The sequence below is a fragment of the Tenrec ecaudatus genome, chromosome 17 (assembly GCF_050624435.1).
Source record: "Tenrec ecaudatus isolate mTenEca1 chromosome 17, mTenEca1.hap1, whole genome shotgun sequence".
Classification (NCBI taxonomy): domain Eukaryota; kingdom Metazoa; phylum Chordata; class Mammalia; order Afrosoricida; family Tenrecidae; genus Tenrec; species Tenrec ecaudatus.
Genome location: NC_134546.1, coordinates 38340229 through 38364296, shown reverse-complemented (window position 1 = coordinate 38364296; position 24068 = coordinate 38340229). Strand labels below are relative to the sequence as shown.

Below are 24068 nucleotides of genomic sequence, written 5' to 3'. Positions count from 1 at the left end.
AATAATCCAACTCATTTGGTCTTAGCCCTGAGCTCAGTGCACTGAGGATAGCCAGTCAGGGAGCTCCCTGCAATTCCCAGCCACCTGGAGAAGCCACACATCTCTCAGAATCCACCAGGAAGCCTCGCTCAGTGGGCTTCACATAGACTGAAACCCGCAAGACTAAGCTTTCAGAGCCCCCTCTTTTGCCTCCACTCTCCAACCGTTCCATTCATGACCAAAATATAGAAAACGGGAGTCAAAAGGGAGAGTCCGCTCTGGGAATGAGAGGTGTCTGTAGATGGAGCCAGACACTATTTCCACCTCAGACGGACTGCGCTGCTCCGTGTGTGCGTGTGTGTGTGTGTGTGTGTGTGTGTGTGTGTGTGTGTGTGTGTGAGTGAGACAGGGGGGTCAGCTCAGTGCCTGCACAAGAAAAGCCACTGCTAGGTGCCACCGGGCATCAAGGGTCCTGAGGACCCATTTTGCAAGCCTTCTGGCTGGGTACACACTGCAGCTTGGCCTCACTTGCTCCCCACCCCCTTCCCCCTCTGCTGACCCAAGAGTGCTAGTAACCTTGAGACAGGCACCGGAGCCTGCCCAGAGGCTGGATAGGTGTTGAGGTCAGGCTCACCAAGGAGTGTCTCTGGCACTTCCTGTTGGAGAACCATGAGCCAAGTCTCTTTTCATTTCTATGCCTCAGTTATGTCGAGGGGACATGGCGGGGCGGGGTGGTGGTGGGGGGGGAGGGGTAAAAGCATAGCGTTCAGAGGCGTGTGGGAAGATTTCAGCTAGACGTGTTTAACAGAGAACTTAGCCCCTGGTAATGATTCAATAAAAGTCCCCTCCAACCCCCAAGGCCAATGTTCCTGACTATTGCTCCACCTGTCAAACAGCCTGCCACCTGCCTGACTCGGCCTCTCAAAGCTCTGGTCTTCATGAAAGGAGGAATGCCACCGCAGGACGCCTTCCCTGTGTGTCAGTCAACACTGGCTCCACTCCCTCATTCCCTTGAAATCCCACCATCTCACCAAGACCACTGCTGAAGACCTTTATCAAGAACCGTTTTGTGGTGGAAATATAGGCACTCGAGTTCATTTTTAAACCTTCATCATAGAAAACTCAAATAGGAAAGCAGTGAGGCTAAGATCATAAATTCCTCGTGCACCATATTCAATACATTGCCAAATTCATTTCCTCTCCCCCACTAGCCCCCTCTCTCTGATCAAGTATTGCTTTTTAAGACAAACCCCAGAGATGACATTTCATTTGCAAATAATTCAGCGCATCTTCCGAAAACACAAGAATTCTTCCTTTTTAAAAAACAGAAGTACAACACACTGAGAGCCAGAATTTGGCAGGATGGCCTGTTCTTCCAGGTCGTGCGTGTTCTCTGCCATGGAGGAGGGGCAGTCCTAGCATGTCTCTACTGCTCATGTTAGTAGGACATGTTTGTGCTCCCACCTGTCACATCTGTTACTGAAATCTAAACATCTTCAATGAATGCAAACGAGACATTCTAATAATGCACGATCAAATCCAAGTATGAAGTCATCAGGAAATATGATTTCTTCCTTCTTCGTATTCCCCCAAACTCTAAGACATACTTAACCTATCAGAAAAATCCTCTGGAATCAAATCAGGAAGAAATAAAATACATTATGTATACAAATATGTGTATATATATGTATTCATATATACATATATGTGTGTGTGTCCATATGTACGTACAAACTCACTGCCATCAAGTCAGTTCTGACTCATAGCAACCATATAGGGCAGAGGAGAACTGTCCCTAAGGGTTTCTGAGCTATACATCTCTACACGAACAGGAAGTCTCATCTCTCTCCCCCAGCACCGACAGTCATTTCAAAACTGCTGACCGTGTCGTGGCTAGCTGCCCAAATCCTAATCCAAATCCAGTTGAAGTCGATCACCTCCTGCCCTCTCCCTACCCTCACGACCCCCACCAGGAGACTTACCAGATGAAATCTCTGCAGTGGGAGCAGTAGGTGGGCTGCCGAAGGTAGGTAGCCATGAACTTGTGGCCGTTGACCTGGTGGACCCTGCGCCTGACGGCCCCCTGCCGCTTCCTGGGCCGCAGGCGCTCCCTGAAGACGCGTTCTTCATTGTCCTTGGGGGCTGGAAGAGGACACGAGCAGTGAGAAACACAGAGGACCGGTCAGACCCAAAGCCAAGACAATGGTATGTCCAGCACTCAGACTCCTGGCAGCCCCTGGTGGGTCAGAGCAGAACTGAGCTCTGTGGAGTCAGTGGCTAGTTTCTCAGAAGTGGGTCTCCAGGCCTCTTTTCAGAGGCAACTTCGGATGGCCCTTTGGTTAGCAGCTGGTCACTTAACCACTTGAACCATCCAGAAACTACCGAGTCTTGATAAGAAATGAAAACCCACCACCATCAAGTTATTCTGACTCATAAACTCACTGCCCTGGGGTCGATTCCAACGCAGAGAGACCCGGTGTGACAGGAAAACTGTCTCTTGGGGGATTCTGTGACTGCCGATCTTGACAAGAGTAGAAAGCCTCATCTTTCTCCCCTGGAGCAGCTGGCGGTTTCGAACAGCTGGCCTTGTGGTTGGCAGTGAGTAAACCACCACGCCACCAGGGCTCCCTGCTCCCTCCTAGGGGTGCCATGGAGAGTTCCTGAGAGGGCAGTTCTTTACAAGAGCAGGCCGCCTCATCGTTCTTCGGAGGGACTGCTGGTGGGTTTGAACTGCCCACCTCAGTTGATCAGCCCCATGCCTAGCCAGTCGGCCTCCTGACTTTCTGAGTAAAATAAGCAAAAATCACTGCCATCAATTTAATTCCAACTCATAGTGATCCTATAGGATGGAGCAGAACTGCCCGTGTGGGTTTCAGAGACTGTAACTCTTGAGTAGAAAGCCTCCTCTTTCTCTCTCAGAGCAGCTGCTGGTTTCGAACTGCTGGCCTTGTGGTTAGTGTTCCCACTCGTAACCTCGATGCCACCAGAGCTGACCTTCTGCAGGAGACGTATTCCATCCCAGAGAAATCTGATGTGGGGATGGCTGGAGGGAGGGAGGCAGATTTCACAGTAAGGGCTGTGTGTGTGCGTGTGTGTGTGTGTGTGTGTGTGTGTGTAGCATCACACCAAGTGGGAAGACCCCCAACACTTTGCATGTCCCATAGAGGTACCCCTCAGGGTCCATCCACACCCAAACTCTGCCACTAAGGACAATCAATCTCTTTTCCTGGCTATACCGCCTGCCAGCTTCAAGGCTCGGGATCCAGAGTTCAGCAGTGTGCACAGATGAAATTCGCCTTCTGGTACCCATAGGGCACCTTTCTTAGTGAACCGGGTGGTGACACAGGGCAGGGGGGATTCCATGACCTACCTTCCCTAGGCTCTTGGCTGCCTGGCTGTGACCCAGGTACCTAAGAAGAAGTTACCTTTTCTTCTTCGCCCTCTTAGCCAGGCTAGGACAACTGAGATCGGACTTTCCCCAAAAAGTCAAACCGAGAGGGGATTAGAACATTCACTGTGAAAGCAAATTCCCACATCTTTAAGATGCTGATGAAGAGAAAGGATCTTTTTTCATGGCTTCTTCCCTCCATTTCAGAGAGTGACTCAGACCAAAAAAATGCCCTGTCAGGAGCCTAAAAACTAACAACAAAAATGATAATGAAGGTCATCTAGCTCAGAAGCAACAAAGCCCACATGGAAGAAGCACACCAGCCTGTGTGATCACAAGGTGCCAAAGGGATCAGGTATAAGGCATCAAAGAAGAAAAAAGAACCAAAAAATCATACCATTATGTGCTCACCTCCCTGATACGATCGCCGAAGACAAATGAGTACATAAGTAAATGTGGTGAAGAAAACTGATGATGCCTGGCTATCAAAAGATATTGAGTCTGGAGTCTTAAAGGCTTGAAGGTAAACAAGCGGCCATCTAGCTCAGAAGCAAAACAAAGCAAACATGGAAGAAGCACACCAGCCTGTGCGATCACAAGGTGTCGAAGGGATCAGGTATCAGGCATCATCAGAACAAAACGTCTTATCATTGTGAATGAGGGGGGAGTGTAGATTGGGGACCCCAAGCCCATCTGTAGGTAACTGGACATCCCCTTAAGGGAGAGTCGTGGGGAGGAGACAAGCCAGTCAGGGTGCAGTGTCACAACAATGAAATATACAACTTTCCTCTAGCTCCTAAATGTTTCCTCCTCACCCCCACTATCATGATCCCAATTCTACCTTATACATCTGGCTAGACCAGTGGATGTACACTGGTACAGATAGGAACTAGAAACACAGGGAATCCAGGGAAGATGATCCCTTCAGGAACAGTGGTGTGAGTGACGATACAGGGAGGGTAGAGGGAGGGTGGGTTGGAAAGGGGGAACCGATTACAAGGATCTACATATAACCTCCTCCCTGGGGGACGGACAACAGAAAAGTGGGTGAAGGGAGACATTGGACAGGGCAAGATATGACAAAATAATAATTTATAAATTATCAAGGGCTCATAAGGGAGGGGGGAATGAGGAGGGAAGGGAAAAATGAGGAGCTGATGCCAGGGCCTTGAGTGGAGAGCAAATGTTTGGAGAATGATGAGGGCAATGAAATGTACCAATGTGCTTGACACAATTGATATATGTGTGGACTGTGATAAGAGTTGTATGAGCCCCTAATAAAACGATGGGAAAAAAGAAAGATCATGAAGGCGGTGATGACTAATGCGCTACGTTTCTGTGGTACAGACAGTCACAGACCTGCCTGAGGGCCAGGCCGGGACCCCCGTGCTCCAGGGGTGGAGACTGAGCCACAGAGGATGTAAGTCAGTGCTCTTGGTAATGGAGCTACTACGTGGTAGAATCCAGACTGTCCCCTAGGGAGGAGAGGACGATATTCTGCACATCCACACTCTGCCTAAGGGACAGCTCAGGCCCTCCACAGCATTCACAGTGATTGCAGAGGGCAATGGAGCAACCACTTAATTCACCTCTGCCGATTTTTAAAGGTCACTTGCGGGGACGACAGGTACTCATAGGCAGAGAAAGAAGGGGCCAGCGACACGAAGAGATAAGCACATGGCTCCAATGTCCCTGCTGGGGCCTGTCGACCACTCTAGAGACAGACGCTCTAAGGTTGACCATGACTGAGATGTGGCCCCTTTAAAAAGCAAATCCCACAGTAGGGAGTGTGTGTGTGTGTGTGTGTGTGTGTGTGGTACGGTATGAGTGCCAAAGAAAGAGAGACACATTGTTCATCTAGATGCTGTACGGGTGGTGTGTGTGCACACACATACACAATACTATTTATGTGTGCACAGAAGTGTCATGTATGAAATATATGTACACACAGATAAAATTTTATATATGGTACTGTGTTATATATGTCATAAACATGATTACATAATATATATAATATGAAAGGGCTTCAAAAAGTTAATGGAACAATGAAATTAAAAGATAATGAAATTGCCCCGTGAACTTTTTGAAGCCCCCTCGTATGTATAGATACATCGAGTTTTCCTGAACCATTTGGAAATTACAGCCATGGTGGCACTCCAACCCTAAATACTTCCGTCTCATTTCCTAAGGCATTTTCCTCCATCACCACAAAGTCAGTTTCGGGAAATTTAACAACGATACGATATTCTCTAATATACGAAGGGGCTCGATAAAGCATTTGTGGGGAAATGGAGTGAAATGAAGTTTTCCCACGAACTTCTTTTTTTATTATTTAATCATTTTATTGGGAGCTCATACAAGCGCTCTCGTGTCCTCTTGCATTCCGCCCCCCGAGTTGAACATGGCGTGTCTTGTATGGATTCTTTCCATGCAGGAGCTGATCAGTTTGGTCACCGCATCTCCTAAGATCCTTTCTCTAGAATGACGTCCTTGCCTGTTTTCTTTCTTATTGTACCTTTACAGAGAGCCCAGGGTGCTACCCTCCATGAACTAGATCTCTGTGTTTGTTTGCTCCTGGTTAATTTCTGGTTCAATGACAAGAATAGTGCCAAGGTCAACAGAACAACACATCCCAAACCCACCCACCAGGACCCTGCAAACTAACTCACCGGGGAAATGACACGGACACAACACTTCTTGGAGACATACAGAAACTTCACTTCTCTTAGGGATCTTAAAAATGCCAAACAGAGCAATGTTGACCGACCACTCCCACGCCACTCAAGACCGCCCATATAAAACAACACATCTGTTTTAAATTTCTATCAATTTGGGGAATGGTGTCTGTGTTAGTCTGGGTAGACTAGAGAAACAAATCCATGGACATACATATGTATTTAAGGAAGAGGTTTATATACAAGAGAAATTGTACTTTAAGAAAACATCCCAACTCAGTCTAATCCAAGGCTATAAGTCTGATATTATCCTATATGTTCCATAACAATCTATAAAGTCCTCTTCAGGCTCATGAAACACATGCAATGAAGCCAAATGCAAGATGATCACAAGCCAGCGGGTAGAAAGTCTTTGGGTCCAGTGGTGTTGTAAGCATCCCAGCGCTGGTAGGAGTCTCTCTGTGGTTTCTCCGGCTTCAGAGGTCTGGTTACGTCCATGTGGCTTGTCTGGCTCAGAGCACTAGGGTAGTTCCATGTGTCTTGTCAGCTGCAATGTCTCCCAGTGAGAGTCTCTCCTGCCTCCCAGGAGGAAATACCAGATTTCCCAGAATTCTCAGGAGAAGGCAATGCCCACACAAAGGCCTCATGGGCTATGATCTGATTGGCAGACTAGACTCCACCCCTACATTCATAATCCTCAAATTGACAAGTGCTTATGTAACTACCACAGTGTCTATAAAACTGACGCATTCACTCACTACTAGAAGTTGCCCTAGCACTTCCGAGAGCAGTATTACAAGAGCTCCCAGATTACAACAAGAACGAGCAAAGGCCACAAAGGGAATCGTGCATGTTGGCTTGGCCATTTCTTAGGAACAATCTCTAACTAACAATTAAATGGAAACCCAGGCCCTGAAAGAGATCTTCCGTACTACACGTCTACACGAGCCAATACATAACGTCCTGGTCTCACACCAGGACAAGGACCCAAAGAAGTACCCTCCTACAGGCACAGTTTTACATGCTGACCAAGACTAGGTAGAAGCAGGGCTTTTTTTGTTTTTTTCTTTCTGCAATACAATGAAAAGACAGTGAACCTTACACGGCGTAAGTAAAGCACAGGCATTGGTTGAAGGTAACATAAAAGTCATGTCTGGGCACACGGTCAGGACTCCCTGCAGGATGCCCATCCACCCTCGGGGACGGGGCGCTTGGGGTCTTCCCCTTCAGCAGCTGTGCTGTGGTGGGCCTGAGCTTTCCACCTGTGCTGCCCCTGTCCACCTCTTTTCCCCAGGCGTGGCTGACCTGTGCCCTAGACCAGGCACATTTGACCTTTGGCCCCGATGAACAGCATCTTCTATTTATTTAATTTTTCCAAGGGGGCGGGGGTGGTGGTGGGAGGGAGAAAAATGATATTTTCGAGTAAAACAAATGCTTCATGACATTGGGTTTTAAATACTAGGTAAATATTTATGCGACGCCAAAGAATATGTTCGACATGTTGTCCTCACACAATACATGAAAGAAAGATCTCCGTTCAAAACAGGAAAGAGGAAATGGCCATTGGCTCCTCTGGCTAGACAGCTCTGTGCCATCTCTGTCTTCCCAGAGAGCCGCGCAAGGTGCAGCAGAAACGGCCCGGGGGCTCAGCCCGGAGGGCCTGTCCCTGATCTCATCCGAAATGCACCAGGGGCATTTCCCGATTAGCATCTCACATTGCATACACTCCCGTGTGTCCTCCTCCTCGTCCCTCTCTGAAAGGTCTCTTCTGCTCATGGCAGCGCTCACGAACTGCCCAGTGATCAAAGCAACCCTTCGGAGAACAAAAAGGAAACACAATTGGACACTGCTCGGGCGGAGAAAGCCCCACGGGATCACCTGCAGTCAAAGAGGGTGGTGACGGGCCAGTGGGTGATCTCAGAGGAGGGATGCCCTGCTTTGTGGTACAAGGCATGTTGGCTCGGGGGACTGGTGAATTCACTTCGGCAGCACGCCTGCCTGTCTCCTGTGTTCATGCCTTCATTCATTCATTCACTCAGGCGCTTCCTCCCCCATCCATTCGAAGCGACACACTGAGAGTCCCGATGGTACTTCACTGCATTTTTGTGGTCCTCAGGAACAGTCGTCCCTTGCCAGGAGGAAACCACCCAGCAGAAGCCCTGCTAGAAGCTCAAAGAGCACGCTCAGCCTGGGAAAGAGCAAGCCAGGCACCAGGCAAGGGTGGGGCCGAGGCCTGGCTGGTGCCAGCGACAGTTCGATATGAATCACAGGAAACTGAGTGAGCAATGAATTCTCAAGCCCCTGAGACCATGGGAACTCTTGTTCCATCCACTGTTCATGGTTCTAAAATGCTGTCTTAAGAAATGCCTGCGGGGGGCAGCATCAGCCCAGCAGCTGCCTGGTCTCAGGAGCCTTGTGGTGCGATGGTGGGGTGGTGTGATGGCATGGGGTGATGGGGTGGTGGATAGTGTGATGTGATGGTATGGTGGGGTGGGGTGATGGGGTGCTGGCGTGGTATGGGGTGATGGTATGGTGGGGTGATGGTATGGTGGGGCGGTATGATGGTATGGTGGGGTGGGGTAGTGGGATGTGGTGTGGTGGCAGGGGTGACAATGCCACGTGTCATTTGACTTCCCCACCCCATACAAACAATAAAACAAAGAACGAGTCTCCTTTATGCTACAGGCATCTCAGCCCAAAGAACCATGAGGTCAGATAGTGGAAAACCGAACAGAGCCAGTCTGACTGATACCTGCTTCATCTAGCGGGCCCAGCAGTGTTCCTACAGATGGGGTTTGGTGAGCTGAAATTCACACTCTTGGTGGGATAGTGGGCTGCTAACCACAAGGTTAGTTGTTCGAGAATATCCGTCACTCCTTGGGAAGAAGAGGAGGGTGCCTTTCCCACAAAGATTTCCAACCCAGGACACCCTCTGTCCTCCGGGGTTGCTCAGTCAGAGTGGACACAAGGGCCATGGTGGGTTGCTTCAGCACCAAAGCGGGGGAGAAAGAGGCAGGCAGCTTCCCTTAGGACAGGGGTTCCCAGCCCGTGACCCTTTCATAGAGTTCCTCATGGGGTGGGGACCCCCCAGCCATCACATGATGTCATTTTGCTACTGTGATGAATCGTCATGTAAATATCTGATAGGCAGGAGGTATTTTCATTGTTGCAAACGGAACACCATGAAAGCATAGTGATGAATCACAAGAACAATATGTAATTATATGTTGTGAAATACTGATTTCTAATGACAAATCAATGAAATTTTGCCTCAAAGTCTGGTGCAACATGGGTAGTAACAGTCTTCACGCCGGCTACTCGTAGGTGGGCGTATCTGCATGTGGGCAGACCCACCTGGAGGCGGACAGAGGAGCAGTGTCTCGGGTCCTAAGACCGTCGGAAATAGGTGTTTTCCGATGGTCTTAGGAGACGCCTGTGAAAGGGTCATTTGACACCCCCCCAAAGGGGTCGCAGCCCACAGGTTGAGAACTGCTGCCTTAGAGTCTCAGCTGTGGAAACCGGTGGTATAGGCAGTACGACGCTGTCCCATGGGATTGTTGGATCAGAATCAACTCCACTCACTGCTGTGCATCAATTCTGACTGTGAGTCAATGGCCCCATAGGTTTTCCAAGGCTGCCAGTCTTGACAGGAACCGACAGCCTCATCTTTCTTCTGGAAAAGCAGCAGGTGGGTTTGAACCAAAGATCTTGCCATGAGCCATAAGGGCTCCTTTAACTACCAACAAGGGGTTATGAAACGCCCAAGCCAGGGGCCGCAGGGGTCCAAAGGCAGCATTTTCACCGTCCCTGTGCGAGAAACGGGTTTGATTTCCAGCCCATGGGTCTCTGTCGGTAGCGGCTTGCACAGTGCTACGTTTCAGGAGAGACTCCACACTGAGAAGGGCCAGGAAGAAAGGCCCGATGGTCTACATCCAAAAATCAGCCACTGAAATCACCAAGGGCCAGCATGATCAGATCTATAAGTAATCACGTTGGCTGTGCACACAATTGAGCAGTGTTTTACCCCGTTATTATCCACGGGGTCTCCAATGGTGGGGGGCGGCTAACGGAAACAACAAATGCTCCAGGCATGGTGACTCCTACAGGCTTCCAGGTAGAACCCCGCTCCACCGGTTGTTTGAATCAGCATCCTGTCAATGGCACCTGGCTGCTTGATCATGCCCAAGTGACCCCCTAGTTACCACATCGCAGACTCCATTGAAACATAAGAAACTAGGCTTACTGGTCAGACAGGCCGACTACCCCGGGGCTGGGAGTCCCTGGCCTTCATATCTGAACTGTCCTCACCTGGGTGGGGTCTCTATGAATTGGAACTAACTCGGCAGCACCTACCAACCATAGCACCAACCACACACACAGCTTACTCACTCCGGTTTCCCCGCAGAACAGCCCACATTGACCGAGACCGGGCTTGTCCTCCTCCTGCTCCCCTCCCTCTCTCCCAGGCAGCAGGCCAACCTGTCCCCAGAGCACCGGGGAGACGGACCAGCTTCTAGGAAGCAGCAGGTGGGCAAGCTCCACATCGTTCTACAGACACACCTACAGTCCCACCGCTGGTACCAAACTCACACCCATCCCACCCCGGCTTCGGCTTCGAGCACTCGCTTTAAACCCTTCGTTAAGTCATGCGCTCCGCTGAGGCTGTCACCAATACCCTTGCACATATGGAGAGAAGGTCAAAAGCAATAATGCTTTTAATAACTGAAAGCATTGCATGATCCAACACACACACACACACCAAATAAGACTGCTGAATCACAAAGTCTTGTTTCTAGGGCTTCAGCAACTGCTATTTCCCTCAGAACTGTCTTCCACAGTCCCACAGGAAGGCTGGGGCCAGAAGGTACTGTGTAAGAAGAATCTATGCAGGTTCAAATAAGTCCACACGTCACCAGAGATATCAGCCACTCAGCAGGGGTTACATACCCATATCTACACACTACACATCACACACTACATGCTATATCTGCATGCTACATACTATATCTACACTCCACACTGCACATTTACATATGACACACCACACACTAGACACTACATGCTCTCTCTGGGCACTCCATTCTATATCTACATACTACATGATACCTATACACTATGTCTACACACTATGTACATGCACGCTACACACTCTGTCTGCAGACTATATGCATGTCTACATGCATGTCTACATGCTTCCATGCAGAGAGAATGACAGTCACTGAGAGGAACAGAGAAGAGAAACATTTCCCTCCTCCCCCAGCCTCACGACCCGAAGCCAAGACTCTGCTGACGGCGTGACTGCAGTTCTGGGTGCTGATGAAGTCAAACATGGAGAGTGGATCTCCCAAATGAAGACGTCTTCTCGATTCACAGGGAGCATATTGCTGGCCATAACGTACCCTAATATACAAGGCCGTGCCCTGAACTTCAGCCAGACTCCGTGTAGATGTGGTGCTCGCGGTCACCAGGGCTCTGGGGAAGCAGGGCAGGGGCTGTGCGGCATTACCCAGCCTTCCTCACACAGCAGGGCACAGCTCCCCTCCCGGATCCCTCATCTCAGGGCCACCCAACGCTTTCTTCATCCAGAGAGGCTGGGCCCTGCCTGGAGTCCAGTCACCTCCCTGCCTTTCCTGCGGGTCTTAACTTATGCAGTCCCTGGGAATGGAAGCATAGAGCAGACGAAGATTGACGTCTACCATATGGTCTCAAGGATGCTTAGCAATGCTCTACTGCTCTACCTGTACCCGGCCAAAGCCAACCACCTCAGCCTGAGGGGCTACAGCCAAAGAAGGGCGAAGTGGGGCCCAGTTAGAGCAAAGGCCAGAAGTGAACAGAAACTTCGCAGCTTCTGAAAGCAATAAGAAAGGGTTGGATGTGGGATCATGGTAGCCAGCTTCCAAGATGCCCCCCCACTCCCACCCCGAGTGATCCTGGTACAATTCCCTCTACCTTGCCTAGACCTGACCCACTGATTTGGGTAACCGACAAAGTACTGCAAAACAATGGCAGTCCCCCTGGGGGACAGACAACAGAAAAGGGGGTGAAGAGAGACGTCGGATAGGGCAAGATATGACAAAATAATAATTTATAAATTATCAAGGGCTCATGAGGGAGGGGGGAGCGGGGAGGGAGGGGAAAAAAGAGGACTTAATGCAAGGGCTTAAGTGGAGAGCAAATGCTTTGAAAATGATTAGGGCAAAGAATGTACAGATGTGCTTTATACAACTGATGTATGCATATGTATGGGTTGTGAAAAGAGTTGTATAAGTCCCTAATAAAATGATAAAAAATTAAAATAAAAAACAATGGCAGGCACGGGTCGAAAAGCCTCTTGGCTCACTCACTCCGGAGAGTCAGCAGGACACTCAAGCAGCCCTGTGGAAAGAGCCACATGGTGAGAAACTGAGCCGCCCTCCCCCCCCACCCTGCCAATAACCAACACTGCCTTGGCAGCCAAGTGTGTCAGCCATCTGGGCAACGGGCCCCTTCTGGCTCAGTGCGGACTTCAGCGGGTCCTGCAGCCCCCTGCTGACATTTCAGTTGCTACCCTGAACCAGAGTCACCAGCCGAGGCTGCTCCTGGACCCCTGGGTCACGGAAACTGCATAGAGGAGTCACTATGGGCTGTTCTAAGCGTCTACATTTGGGGTGATTTGTGACCCGGCCATAGGTACCACATTCTAGAGGTCATCAGAGAAAGCCTAGCAAGAGAGACAAGGTACGCGCTGCAAGCAGCCCTTTGAAACCGTAAGAAGTTTCCTTCATCCCACTGATCTTTAACTATGCACCCCCCGGGTACTAGGTACTGCGCTTAAACGGATCCACTGAGGAGGAGGAGGAGGAGGAGGAGAAGGGGTGGAGGGGTCCCAAGTACGACTGCTCAACCCACCGCCATGGACGGACGCCAGTGCGTATGCAAAAACGACTTCATCAGCCTCCCCAACTTCTGCTCTTCCAAAGTTATGCCCGGAGCTGCGTCAGTTACAAACGTTTAGGTCGGACATCTGCCTTGATGAAGCATGGAAATGGCCTACCAGGATGAGCAAAACTGGGTAGAACAGAAGGTAAGCCCAAGCTGTCAGAGAAGACTGGGGTAACTGGCATGCATGTCGCATCCTACTCTTTGGTGCTCGCCAGCCAGTGTGTGCTGCTACTCTTTCCACACCTCCTTCCAACACCCTCATCTGGTCAGTCTCTGATCGGGCTCACCCCAAAGCCAGGCTTCCAACCACCACCCTCACAGTCATGACTATATTTGAGTCTATTGTTGCCGCCATTGTACCCAACCAGCTCATGGGAGGGGGGGCGTCTTCCTCTTTTTCACTGGCTCTCTGTCTTGATAAGCACAACATCCTTCTTCAGGGACTGAAGCCATGTCCGTTGCAGGTGGGATGAATTCTCACCGTCCTCCCTGCCAATGATCTCAGTCCCCTTTTCTGGGACCCCTCTGCCCTCCCCTCTCCTTAGTTAAATCCTCCCCCTGCTTGACAATGTCACTCTTCTGTGAAAAATTTCCTGATCAGAGTGATCCACAGGGATCTCTTCTTCTTTGAACTGTGATAGCACTTGAAGTCTTCGCAGGCTCGATTTGATATTCGTTCATTAAACATTTAATTATACTCTTTCTCTGAGGTCTTGGTCCCTATTGTTTCCTCGGAGAGAATGCTAATTACTTTAAGGAGAACCTCTTCAGAGTTCTTTCACATCCTTCCCCCCAAGGACTTCCCACCATCTCCCGGCCCCACCTCCATGACGAGCATTATTATTAGCTGAATGAAGTAGGAAAGTACTGACAGGAGTCAGTAGGAGCGGCCATCCAGTATTTAAACATATTGTAATCCATTCCCTGAGAGCTCAAAACTGGGGTGTATCTCTCCCTCCACATCATACGATGGAAGTGTCTTGTTGCAAAATAAAACCCCTCCCAGGGTCTAAATAATTGGACAATCCCTAGTGGACCCATAGAATAAGGACATGCCCTTCTTGACATGGAATTGTGTCATGCTTGGCATTCCTTTCAGGACAGCTCGTTGGTATGAGAGTTTTAGGATTTTTTTAATTGAACAAACAAATTCTATACATTTTTTCCCTCTTCCTTAAGTCTAGCCAAGCATCTTGGGTAACTATGTACCTTGTACGAATGCATTTCATGCGTACTGGTGTTTAAACCAGGTGGGACAATTGAATTAGTCATTCGATCCTCCTCAACAGCCATGCAAGAACCTCATGCTGACTTATTGCCACCATATTCGGGGGTCTCATGTCACCTTTCATTAGATGCTCTTTTTTGTTTTTTCCGATCAAGAGTAAATAGACAGTATAGAAAAGGAGATGTTTGATCACAAGGAGAATTGGTATGTTTAACTCAGTAACTTTCGAACTAATGTCTGAACACCTTTGACTCGTGTTGAGTTTTTAGTCATAAGTCCTCCCTTGGTTTGGAAGCACAGACTTTTCACAATGACATCATTGAGACCCCTGAGTGATGGCCTTACCGGGGGCACTCCAAAGCCCCCCTCAAAGCTGTTGTTAGGTGCCCTTGGTTCTGACTCACAGTGACCCTCTGGGCAACAGAACACACACACACTGCCATCTCCTGTGCCAGCCTCCCCATCATTGCTATTATCTGAATCCGTTGTTGCAGCCAACTCAGTGAGGGTCTTCTTTACTGCCTCTCTACCGAGCGCGATGGCCTTCTCCAGGGACTGGTCCCTCCAAGTGTCATGGCCAAGGGGCGTGCTACAGCCTAAATCAAAGGCATCAATTCTCTGCAGTCTTCCTGTTCATTGGCCAGCTTTCTCGTGCACAGGAGGCAATACAAACTGCCCTCCTTGGGTCAGGTCCACCTTACTTCTCAGAGTAATGTCCTTATCTTCCCACACTCTAGAGAGGGCTTGTGCAGCAGACTTGCCCAGTGCAACACATGGTCTGGCCTCGGGATTGGGATCCAAGTACGAGGAATGCCTTGGCCATTCCAGTGTCTCCATTCTTCTGGATACTGGTTCCTTGGTGAGGATTTTTGCTTTCTTAATGTGGATAGATAACCCATGCTGGAGGCTGTCGCCTCTGCTCTTCCTCAGTAAGCCTTCCCCGCGGGAGCCTTCATTTAGGGATGATCCCTAACCTAAGATAGATGTGCAAATGCCATCCACAGGAGTGAGGATAAAATAAATCCAGAGATTCTCAAACCGGGGTCTGCGACAGGACCCCTCAGAGGACAAGATAAAAGCATGGACTGCTGGTTGTACCTCAGCAGTCTGGATTCAGGAGGTTGGGAGGTGAAGCCTGTGAAACTGAAACTCTAAGGAGCCTCACATACTTTGGGCACGTTGCCAGGAGAGACCATTCCCCGGAGAAGGGCATTGTGCTTGGGAAAGTGGAGGGGCAGCAGAAAAGAGGAAGGCCCTCAGCAAGATGGACCGGCGCCCTGGCTGCTGCAAGGAGCTCGGGCACAGGAAGCAGGGTGAGGATGCCCAGGGTGCGTGCATGGTGTCGCTCGGCTGGGCAGAGCTGTGGGTTGGAATTGACTCGATGGCACACAATAACAACAACAACATGCCTTGGGGGTGTAATGCTTAAGAGCTGGGCTGCTAACCTAAAGCCAGCCATGCCCAGGCACCCCTGGGGCCACTTGGCAGGAGGCCATGGCGATTAGAATGGCAGCCTTGAAAACCCCACTGACCAGTTCTACTCTGGTATCCAGGGTCACGATGAGTTGGAATTGACCTGCTGGCACGTGACTGCCAGAAGTTCCAAGATGACTCTGCTGCGGCAGCTGCAAGGACCATTGTCCGAGGCTCTCCTCCCTGAATTGCTGGCAAATTCCATGTTGAGAGACGGGAGTTAGCCCCAGAGCCCAGGAGAAAACGAGAGGAACAGAGACGCCCTTCACCAGAGAATCCCTCTAGCCGTCCCTCTGGTCCAGGGAGCCACACCCCCCTCCCCCGCAGATGCATGCTCATCCAGCAAGCCATCTCCAGGAGCGTTCACAGGGCGTTTGCAGCTCCTGAGTTGTGGATGTTGAACATCGCAAAAGGAGAAGCTCCCGGCATCCACTGGGGAGCAGCTCATTGGAGCCCCCCAGGCTTACTTTCATGATCCAGCAGCACCATCACTGAGCAATCTCCAGGGTCTACACCCACTGCCAGAGCACCCCTAGGCAGGAGCCCAGACCAAACTTGACTCCAAGACTGGGGTAAAGCGCAGGCCTGAGCACTCACCGTTCTTTCAGCAGCCCAGACACCCAGGAAGAGCGCTTGTTGACAATGAGCTTCTTCCTCGGGTCTCAGGCCGACTCTTGAGCCTTTGTCCTGCAAGGCAGCTGCTGGTGACCAGCCATGCTGCTGGCCTGACGCACGGTGACCTCATGCACAGCAGGGCTGGACCCCTGTGACGGGGATTTGCACTGGCTGACTTTGGGAAGTTGAATGCCAGGCCTTTCTTCCTAGTCTATCTGAGTCTGGATGCTCTGTTGGGATCTGCTTAGCAGCAGAGCCACAGGCAAGGCTCCACGGAGAGGCGGGTGGGAGCCATTGCTGGGGTGCACTGGCTAAGAACTGAGCCAGAGGATTCCCGTGGAAGAAAAGAGTTCTACTACTGAAGCACCAGTGCCACCCCTCTTCCCCCTCTCCCACCAGGCACCACCCCGCCTGCTGTAAGACAGCCTGGAGCTCTGAAATCCCAACCTCAGGGGATGTGGATGTAAGTGCCCTGGGGCACAGGCCTGGGGGGTGCTTTGTAGAGCTGCTCCCTGATTGACCTGCCGTCACAGTGGAGAACGGTGAGTGGTCCAGAACCGGGCTTCTTGATCCAAAAGGAGCGGAGCTGGTGTTTTTCCTAAAGTCCTTCCACCCTTCACCTGGGGATGAGGACATTTTTTTTCCCTTCACAGCCCAGAGATATGCTTTCCTCCAAGAACCAACAGAATGACTTGCATTTAAATGTGTCTTTAAAAACAAAACAGTCACAAGATGCTACTGCAAGGAGGTTGCATTAGGAAAATAGACTCACCTCCTGGAAAACTCACCCCCACCGTTGCACCCATAGCTACTGGGAAATCAGACTCATTAGGTATTCAGGAATAAGGAGACCTCACACCACAGGAGACAGGTCCTCAGCCGGCCTGCCCATGAGGCTCACCTGGGAAGCTACTGAACCATAATAGTGCCTAAGGCCCAGCTCCGACAACCGATCACAGGGTGGGAGTGGGGGTGAGGATGCTACACTGGGAGTTGTTGGCAAGCTCCTCACTGGGGATTCTAAGGTGCAGCCCAAGTGGAGGAGCACTGGGGGGGTTGGGAGGGGGATTGTGCAGGGAAGATCAGTCGGCGGTGAGGAACAGCGGTTCACTAATCCAGTGGTTTCTGATGTTTAGTGGGCATGACTCCGAGTGGGGTATGCCAACACAGTTACACTCCTTGGGACCAGAAAGATGAGCAGGAGAGAGAGAGCGATGTGGAGCAGAGAGGACCGAAGAGAATGTTCTATCCAGATGAACAAGTGCCCTGGAGACAGCATCTAATGTCTTGGCTGACAAGAAACAGAGAGCAGAGCTGTAGGCAAGCAGCGTCTCTTGCCTTGCCTCAGCTTCCCCAGAATAAAATGAGCCGTGTTTTCAAATCCCTTCTGGCTCTGGGATTCGATTCTGCTGTGCTCACTATCAGAGTCCCCCAGAGGGGTCAAGGTGTAATGCTGGCCTGGATTCTATCCCAGTCACCCACTGTTATCAGGTGGATTCCAACTCATAGCGACCTGGGGGATGGGCAGGCAGAACCCACCAAGGGCTGTAGATTTGAGAACCTCCCAGGAGCCCCTGTGGTTGCTGTCTGAGCTGCCACTGAGTCAATGCTGACTCAGAGCAGCCCCTGTGGGGTTCTGAGACTGTAACCACTGACAGGAGTAGAAAGCCCCATCTTTCTCCCTCAGAGTTGCTGGTAGTTTTGAACTGCTGACTATTCAGATTGCAGCCCAATGAGTACCACTACATGGGGTTGTTCTTAGGGCCCTCATAAGACTGAGTAGAGCTTCCTTATAAGATCTCAGTTCTCAGAGCAGCCAATGCACAGAGAGGACCATATGGCCGGCCCCACTATGAGACACAACATAGCCTCAGTGACCCATAGCTCTACCAGACACAACACTGGAGACACGGTGTGGGAATTTATACCTGATCTGACCCCACCCCACGGAGGAAAACACTAAGGTCATGCAACAGAATAGCAAAGGGAGCAGAGCAAATAAATCCCGAGAGAATACCAAAAATAGACTTTGGGGCCAGGGTGTGGCACTCCACCAAACTGTACGGGGAAAACATTCCTAAAGGTCAAGAAACAGACCTTGAACTATTTACAGACTTTTCTCTCTTTTTGTCATTTTGTTGTTGTTGTTCTGCTGCTTTGTCTTGATCTATCTTGTTTGTGTGCATATTATTATCTCTGCAGGTCTACCCAGATAAGATAGGCTGGATAAACAATCTGGAGGACAAAACAACGGGACATGGGGGATGGTTGGTAAGCCATGGGAGAGGGAGAGGTTGGGAAAGGAAGTGGTGTTAACAAACCCAGGGACAAGGGAACAAAGGAGGGTGTAAGAGGCCTGACAGGGATTGATCAAAGGCAATGTAACCGAGAGGAATTATTGAAACCCAAATGAAGGCTGAGCATGATAGTGGGACAAGAGTAAAGTAAGAGGAAATAGGAAAGAGCTAGGAGGCAAAGGGCATTTATAGAGGTCTAAATACAGGCATGCACATATGTAATTATATTTATATATATGATGGGGAAATATATCTATGTGCATATATTTATAGGTTTAGTATTAAGGTAGCAGTCAGAAGTGGGCCTCCACTCAAGTACTCCCTCAATGCAAGAACACTTTGTTCTATTAAATTGGCATTCCATAATGCTAATCTTCCTAACATGATCCCTGAGAACAAAAGTGTGCATAGCAAATGTGGTGAAGAAAGCTGATGGTGCCCGGCTATCAAAAGATATAGTGTCTGGGGTCTTAAAGGCTTGAAGGTAAACAAACGGCTATCTAGCTGAGAAGCAACAAAGCCCACATGGAAGAAGCACACCAGCCTGTGTGACCACAAGGTGTCGAAAGGATCAGAGGTCAGGCATCAAAGAACAAAAAATCCTATCATTGTGAATGAGGGGGAGTGCAGATTGGGGACCCAAAGCCAATCTGTAGGCAACTGGACATCCCCTTACAGAAGGGTTGTGCAGGCGGGGCCTGGGTGGGGGGAGACGAGCCAGTGAGGGCGCAGTGTAGCAACGATGAAACATACAACTTTCCTCTAGTTCCTCCTTCCATCCCCCTACCACCACCATGATCCCAATTCTATTTTACAAATCTGGCTAGACCAGAGGATGCATACTGGTACAGATAGGAACTGGAAACACAGGGAATCCAGGAAAAATGATCCCTTCAGGACCAGTGGTGAGAGTGAGCGGGTGGAGGGAAGGTTGGGTAGAAAAGAGGAACTGATTACAAGGATCTATATATAACCTCCTCCCTGGGGGACTGACAACAGAAAAGTGGGTGAAGGGAGCCGTTGGACAGTGTAAGACATGACAAAATAACAATTTATAAAGTATCAAAGGTTCATGGGCAAAGCGGTGGCGGGGAGGGGGAAAATGAGGAGCTGATACCAAGGGCTCAAGTAAAAAGCAAATGTTTTGAGAATGATAATGGCAACAAATGTACAAATGTGCTTGACACAATGGATATATGTTATGGATTATGATAAGAGTTATATGAGCCCCCAATAAAATGATAAAAAATAAGCAAATAAATAAAAGATCTCCAGGTAATCTAATATAAACTCAAAAAATTGAGAACAGCTGGTCGGGGTTGACTTCCTTATTTGAGAATGTCGTTATCTCAAATACCCCTCAGTAAAGTTATAGAAGCAACTAACTGGCTTGACCTTGCTGTCACTGAGAGTAGCTTGCAAGGTGAACTCCGTCTCCCGTGTTAAAAAACGAGTTCTCAAACTAGGACCCCTGGCTATTTGGTTACTTTGTTTTGTCCTGTTAGATTAGAAACTCCTAGAAAACAGGATCTAGTTGTCTAATAAGACCTTAGCGTTGTGGGGTAGTGAATTTTGTTTTTTAACAAGGCCTTTCAGTGTCCTTACTTTTCTATAAAACTTCTTGTTCCTGGAAAGCTGCCTGTCAATGGAAATCCATCAACCCCCATTTAAAATGCACACTAAATGCTATAGATCAGGGAGCCCTGGGGCGAATGCTCTGGAACAGTGGCAACATTTTGGGGGTAATGGTAATAATTACATCTTAATTCAACTCTTTGGTAAAACTAAATTTTAACACAGCAATTTCGATGTAAAATAGAGGTTGCTTTATGTTTCTTTAATAGGAACGTGCTGAACGAGGGCGGAGTGGGAGGGGGGCGAGGTATTTTATAAGAAATTCAGCTTGTACCTCATGATCCTTTAGGATGTCTGCTTTCAGCCAACGGAGTGCTGTTTTGTTGATTTAAACAACTTCGGTGTGCTTCAATGTTCCGACCCACTCACACCCCCGTGCTGCAGGGCTGCAATGACTGTGAGTACTCACCAGGCTTGGGGACAGCGTGGAGCCTTGAAATGAGCAGCAGCGTGACAAGATGGGTGCCTGCGTTGTCGCTCCTGTCTAGCTGTTGCCATTGCGTGAGTACCGTCCCTTCTCTGGGCTCCGCTCTGTTGATCTGTGCGATGGGTTTAATGCACTAAGTGATCTTTGAGGTCCCGTTCAGCTCTAAGAGTCTAGGATTTTAGGGAGCCTGGTGCAGAGCGGTTATGTGTTGGGTTGCTACCTGCAAGGACAGCAGTTCAAAACCACCAGCCGCTCAGCTGAAGAAAGACGAGGCTTTCTACTCCCCTAAAGAGTTGCAGTCTCAGAAACTCACAGGAGCAGGTCTACCCTCTCCTACAAGGTCGCTGTGAGTCAGAATCTATTCATTGGCAGTTGAGTTTGATTTTTTTGTTTTTTTCCCCCCAGTTCTGGGTTCCACCGAGGTATTTCTATCAACCACTGCAATTTCTGTCACCAGCTGTGAGGGATCGTTCAGGACATAAAAATGAATTCTCTTTGAGGGCCCCCGGGGGTCAAGGCAGGGAGTGTGATCTTGCTCTGCTTGAGGAAATTGAGGAAAGAAATGGGAAGAAAGAAGCTGCAATATCATTTCATATAGTGCCCTTCTGTGGTAGGTAAATGATTAACCAGTGTGACTGGTATTTTTTAGCTTATTTATGGTAAAGTTATCTAAAAGATGGGTGTGAGATGCTTGCCTGCCACAGGCACCGTTTTCCATGGACAGGACTCTGAGATCTCACCCCAGGCCACTTCTTCCCTGTGAACAGAGGCTGGCCAGACCCACAGAGCTGGTTGGCACCCCTTCCCCTGGACCTCGGTCTCTGACTCTCTGCCCTCCTTGTGTCTGGGGAATTCTCCTCCCCTCTGTCTTCTGAGACACTTGGCTGGGGGCATCACCAACCTGGGCAGTTGGTAGTCCCCTGGGGACGCTGGAGCAGAATCCAGACTAACCCCTGGTGGTGACCTTGAGAGCTATTTTCTGCTCAGCCCGCCAGAGTTCCTCATGCAAATGTATGGTGATGTCTTTATCAGCTATCCTCAAAATTAGAAAGTGCGAAGCTGAAATGAAATGAATTCTCGGTGGGTGGGAACTGAAATTCTGCCAGCGGATTTAGAGATGAGGATTCTCATAAAGAACTGTGAGCTTGGAACGCAATCGTCTGAAAACTGGAGATGGGCTGGTGTTCCTTACAGAGTAAATCAAAGCCCTGGGCTGCTTTGAGTCCTCCCGTCCAAAGTAAGCATCCGCTTTTGGCTTTAAAAAATTGACTGCATTAAAGGCCGAGAACATAGCCACCCCGGCGACAGTGAGTCAGCTGAAGGCAGCTTTAACCTTTGGTCAAGCGGTTCAAGTTGCCAAAACCATCTTGCTGACCTTGGACAGGATGTCAGCGAGGGACGTATTTCATATTTTATTTTAGGCAAATGCTTTCTCATGAAAAATTTAACTCATAAAGTAATGAAAAGCTCAAATAGTCCTCTAGTCATATTTTTAAAAACTCAGTCATTCAGAGAAAATCAATGCAGTTTTTATTGAACTCCCCAAGGTCTTCCTTGCAGGAAATTTGAGAAGCTCATCTTAAAATTCACTGCAAAAGAAGACCAGCCAGAATTAGCCGAAGATCTGCATCGCTCGGAACAGATACAGAGGGACAGGTGCGCCGTCAGGTGCCACTGCTTCTTCCATGGGCGGAAGCAATGGAAAGAGGGTGACTTTGAGTCGGGGACAGATGGCCCAATGGGGCGGGACAGCGACGAGAAACAGAACAATCAGTGGGGACACACAGGGACTGATCACAGCATGGTGCCGAGGCCGTCGGTGGCCATGTTGGGGGGAAGTGATAGAGAAATGTGTGAAAACCAGGACCTATGTAAGGCAGACACCTGTCAGGGAAGGAGAACACAGATATTTTCCATGAAAAAAAGCTACCCCAAAGTGGTAACACCGCACTTCATCAGACCAGAACACTTGTGAGACCTGGAAGAACAAGGCAGTCCCTTGAACTCGTTATAAGAGATTTCACTGTAGGTGTGTATGTATATGTATATGTGTGTGGGGGGGGTAAGGAAGTAGGTGTGGGTGGGTAGATGGATGTATGGATAGATAGATGGATGGATTAAAAAGTATAACCCCATGTGTAAAAAGCAGAAAACTAAAACTTTAAAAACAAAAAAATTTTAACTAGGGAAATATTGAGATTGGGTTGGATTTATTAAGCAGAATGCTAAAAACACAAACCAGCCACAATTGTATCAAAATGTAAAGATCGCAGAAGCAGAAGCCACTCTAAGTTATAAGGACAGAGCGCAGATAATGGAAGGAGATCTCTATCACAAATAATAAATTCAGCGTTAGCATTCAGTACGAAGCCAAAACGCCAACAGTGTTACAAAAAGATCATACAATAGGCAGATACTTGACACATCGGAGGAATGTGTGGATTGTGATCAGAGATGTAAGAGCCCCCAATAAAAGTATTTTAAAAATTAAAAAAAAACAGGCAGAATCTATTGATAATTACTTTCCAGGAGGGCATGCTATTGGCCAATAATCTTCAAAGGGCCTTACAGTTGCCATTCTTAGTAGTCACCGGTGACCCTACACGTGCAGAGTAGAACTGCATTGTCAAGCCTGTCACCTTGTGGCAGCGCATTGCCAGGCCTGTCTTCCAAGGTGCCTCTGGGTGGCGCAACCCTCCAGCCTCCTGGCTAGCAGGACAGTTCTTCCAGGTGTGCGCCACCAGGGACTTCCTGATAATTCATTGTGCAATTCATGGAGGAGATGCAAATTAAAACAGTGCGGTCTCATTGTTAAACCTATTACTCTGCACAAAAAACTTAAGCCTGACCTTACCAAGTGAATGCAGAGATGAACGGGTTTAACAGTGTTGCCGAGCAACTTGGCACAATCGGCTAAGCGGACACTGTGCACACCCTACAGCCCAGCAGTTCCTTCCCAGGTGTCCACCCAAGACAAAGGTAGATGCATTTGCCCCAAGAGACACGTGTAAAGATGCTGTCGGTGTCAGTAAACTCAAAGGGACTAACATATCTCCCAGCAGGTACATGGACGAGAAAACATCATGATAGTACCAGACGGAGACTATCCGATGCCAGTTCAAATGAATGGACAAGCTCTTCATACATTAGGGTTTTACATCTTGAAAGTATAATGTCCCTTTAAGCAAGCTACAAAGGAGTGGGTCCAGTGTGGGGCCATTTATATAATTAAATTCACGAAACATTTGTGAACACAATCAAACTTCAGGGGGAGAAGGCATACCCACATGGAGGGAATAAACACCACTCCAGCCCAATGGTACCTTTGGGCAGAGAGAGATGGTACAGAGGAACAGGTAAGGGCCTTGTGGTAGTTACAAAAGCTGGTGTCAATTTGAGGATTAAGAGTATGGGGTAGAGTCTCGCCTAT

The 24068-nt window shown here is 49.1% G+C and overlaps 1 protein-coding gene across 2 annotated transcripts in view; it reads right to left on the bottom strand.

Annotated features, from left to right (window-relative positions):
• PRKCE (protein kinase C epsilon) overlaps window positions 1–24068 on the bottom strand; it is a 564512-nt gene that overhangs the window by 214485 nt on the left and 325959 nt on the right. For both annotated transcript variants that reach the window (XM_075535339.1, XM_075535340.1), the window contains exon 3: window positions 1962–2121. In XM_075535339.1, the coding sequence (XP_075391454.1) occupies window positions 1962–2121 (160 nt within the window). The remainder of the gene's footprint in view (window positions 1–1961; window positions 2122–24068) is intronic.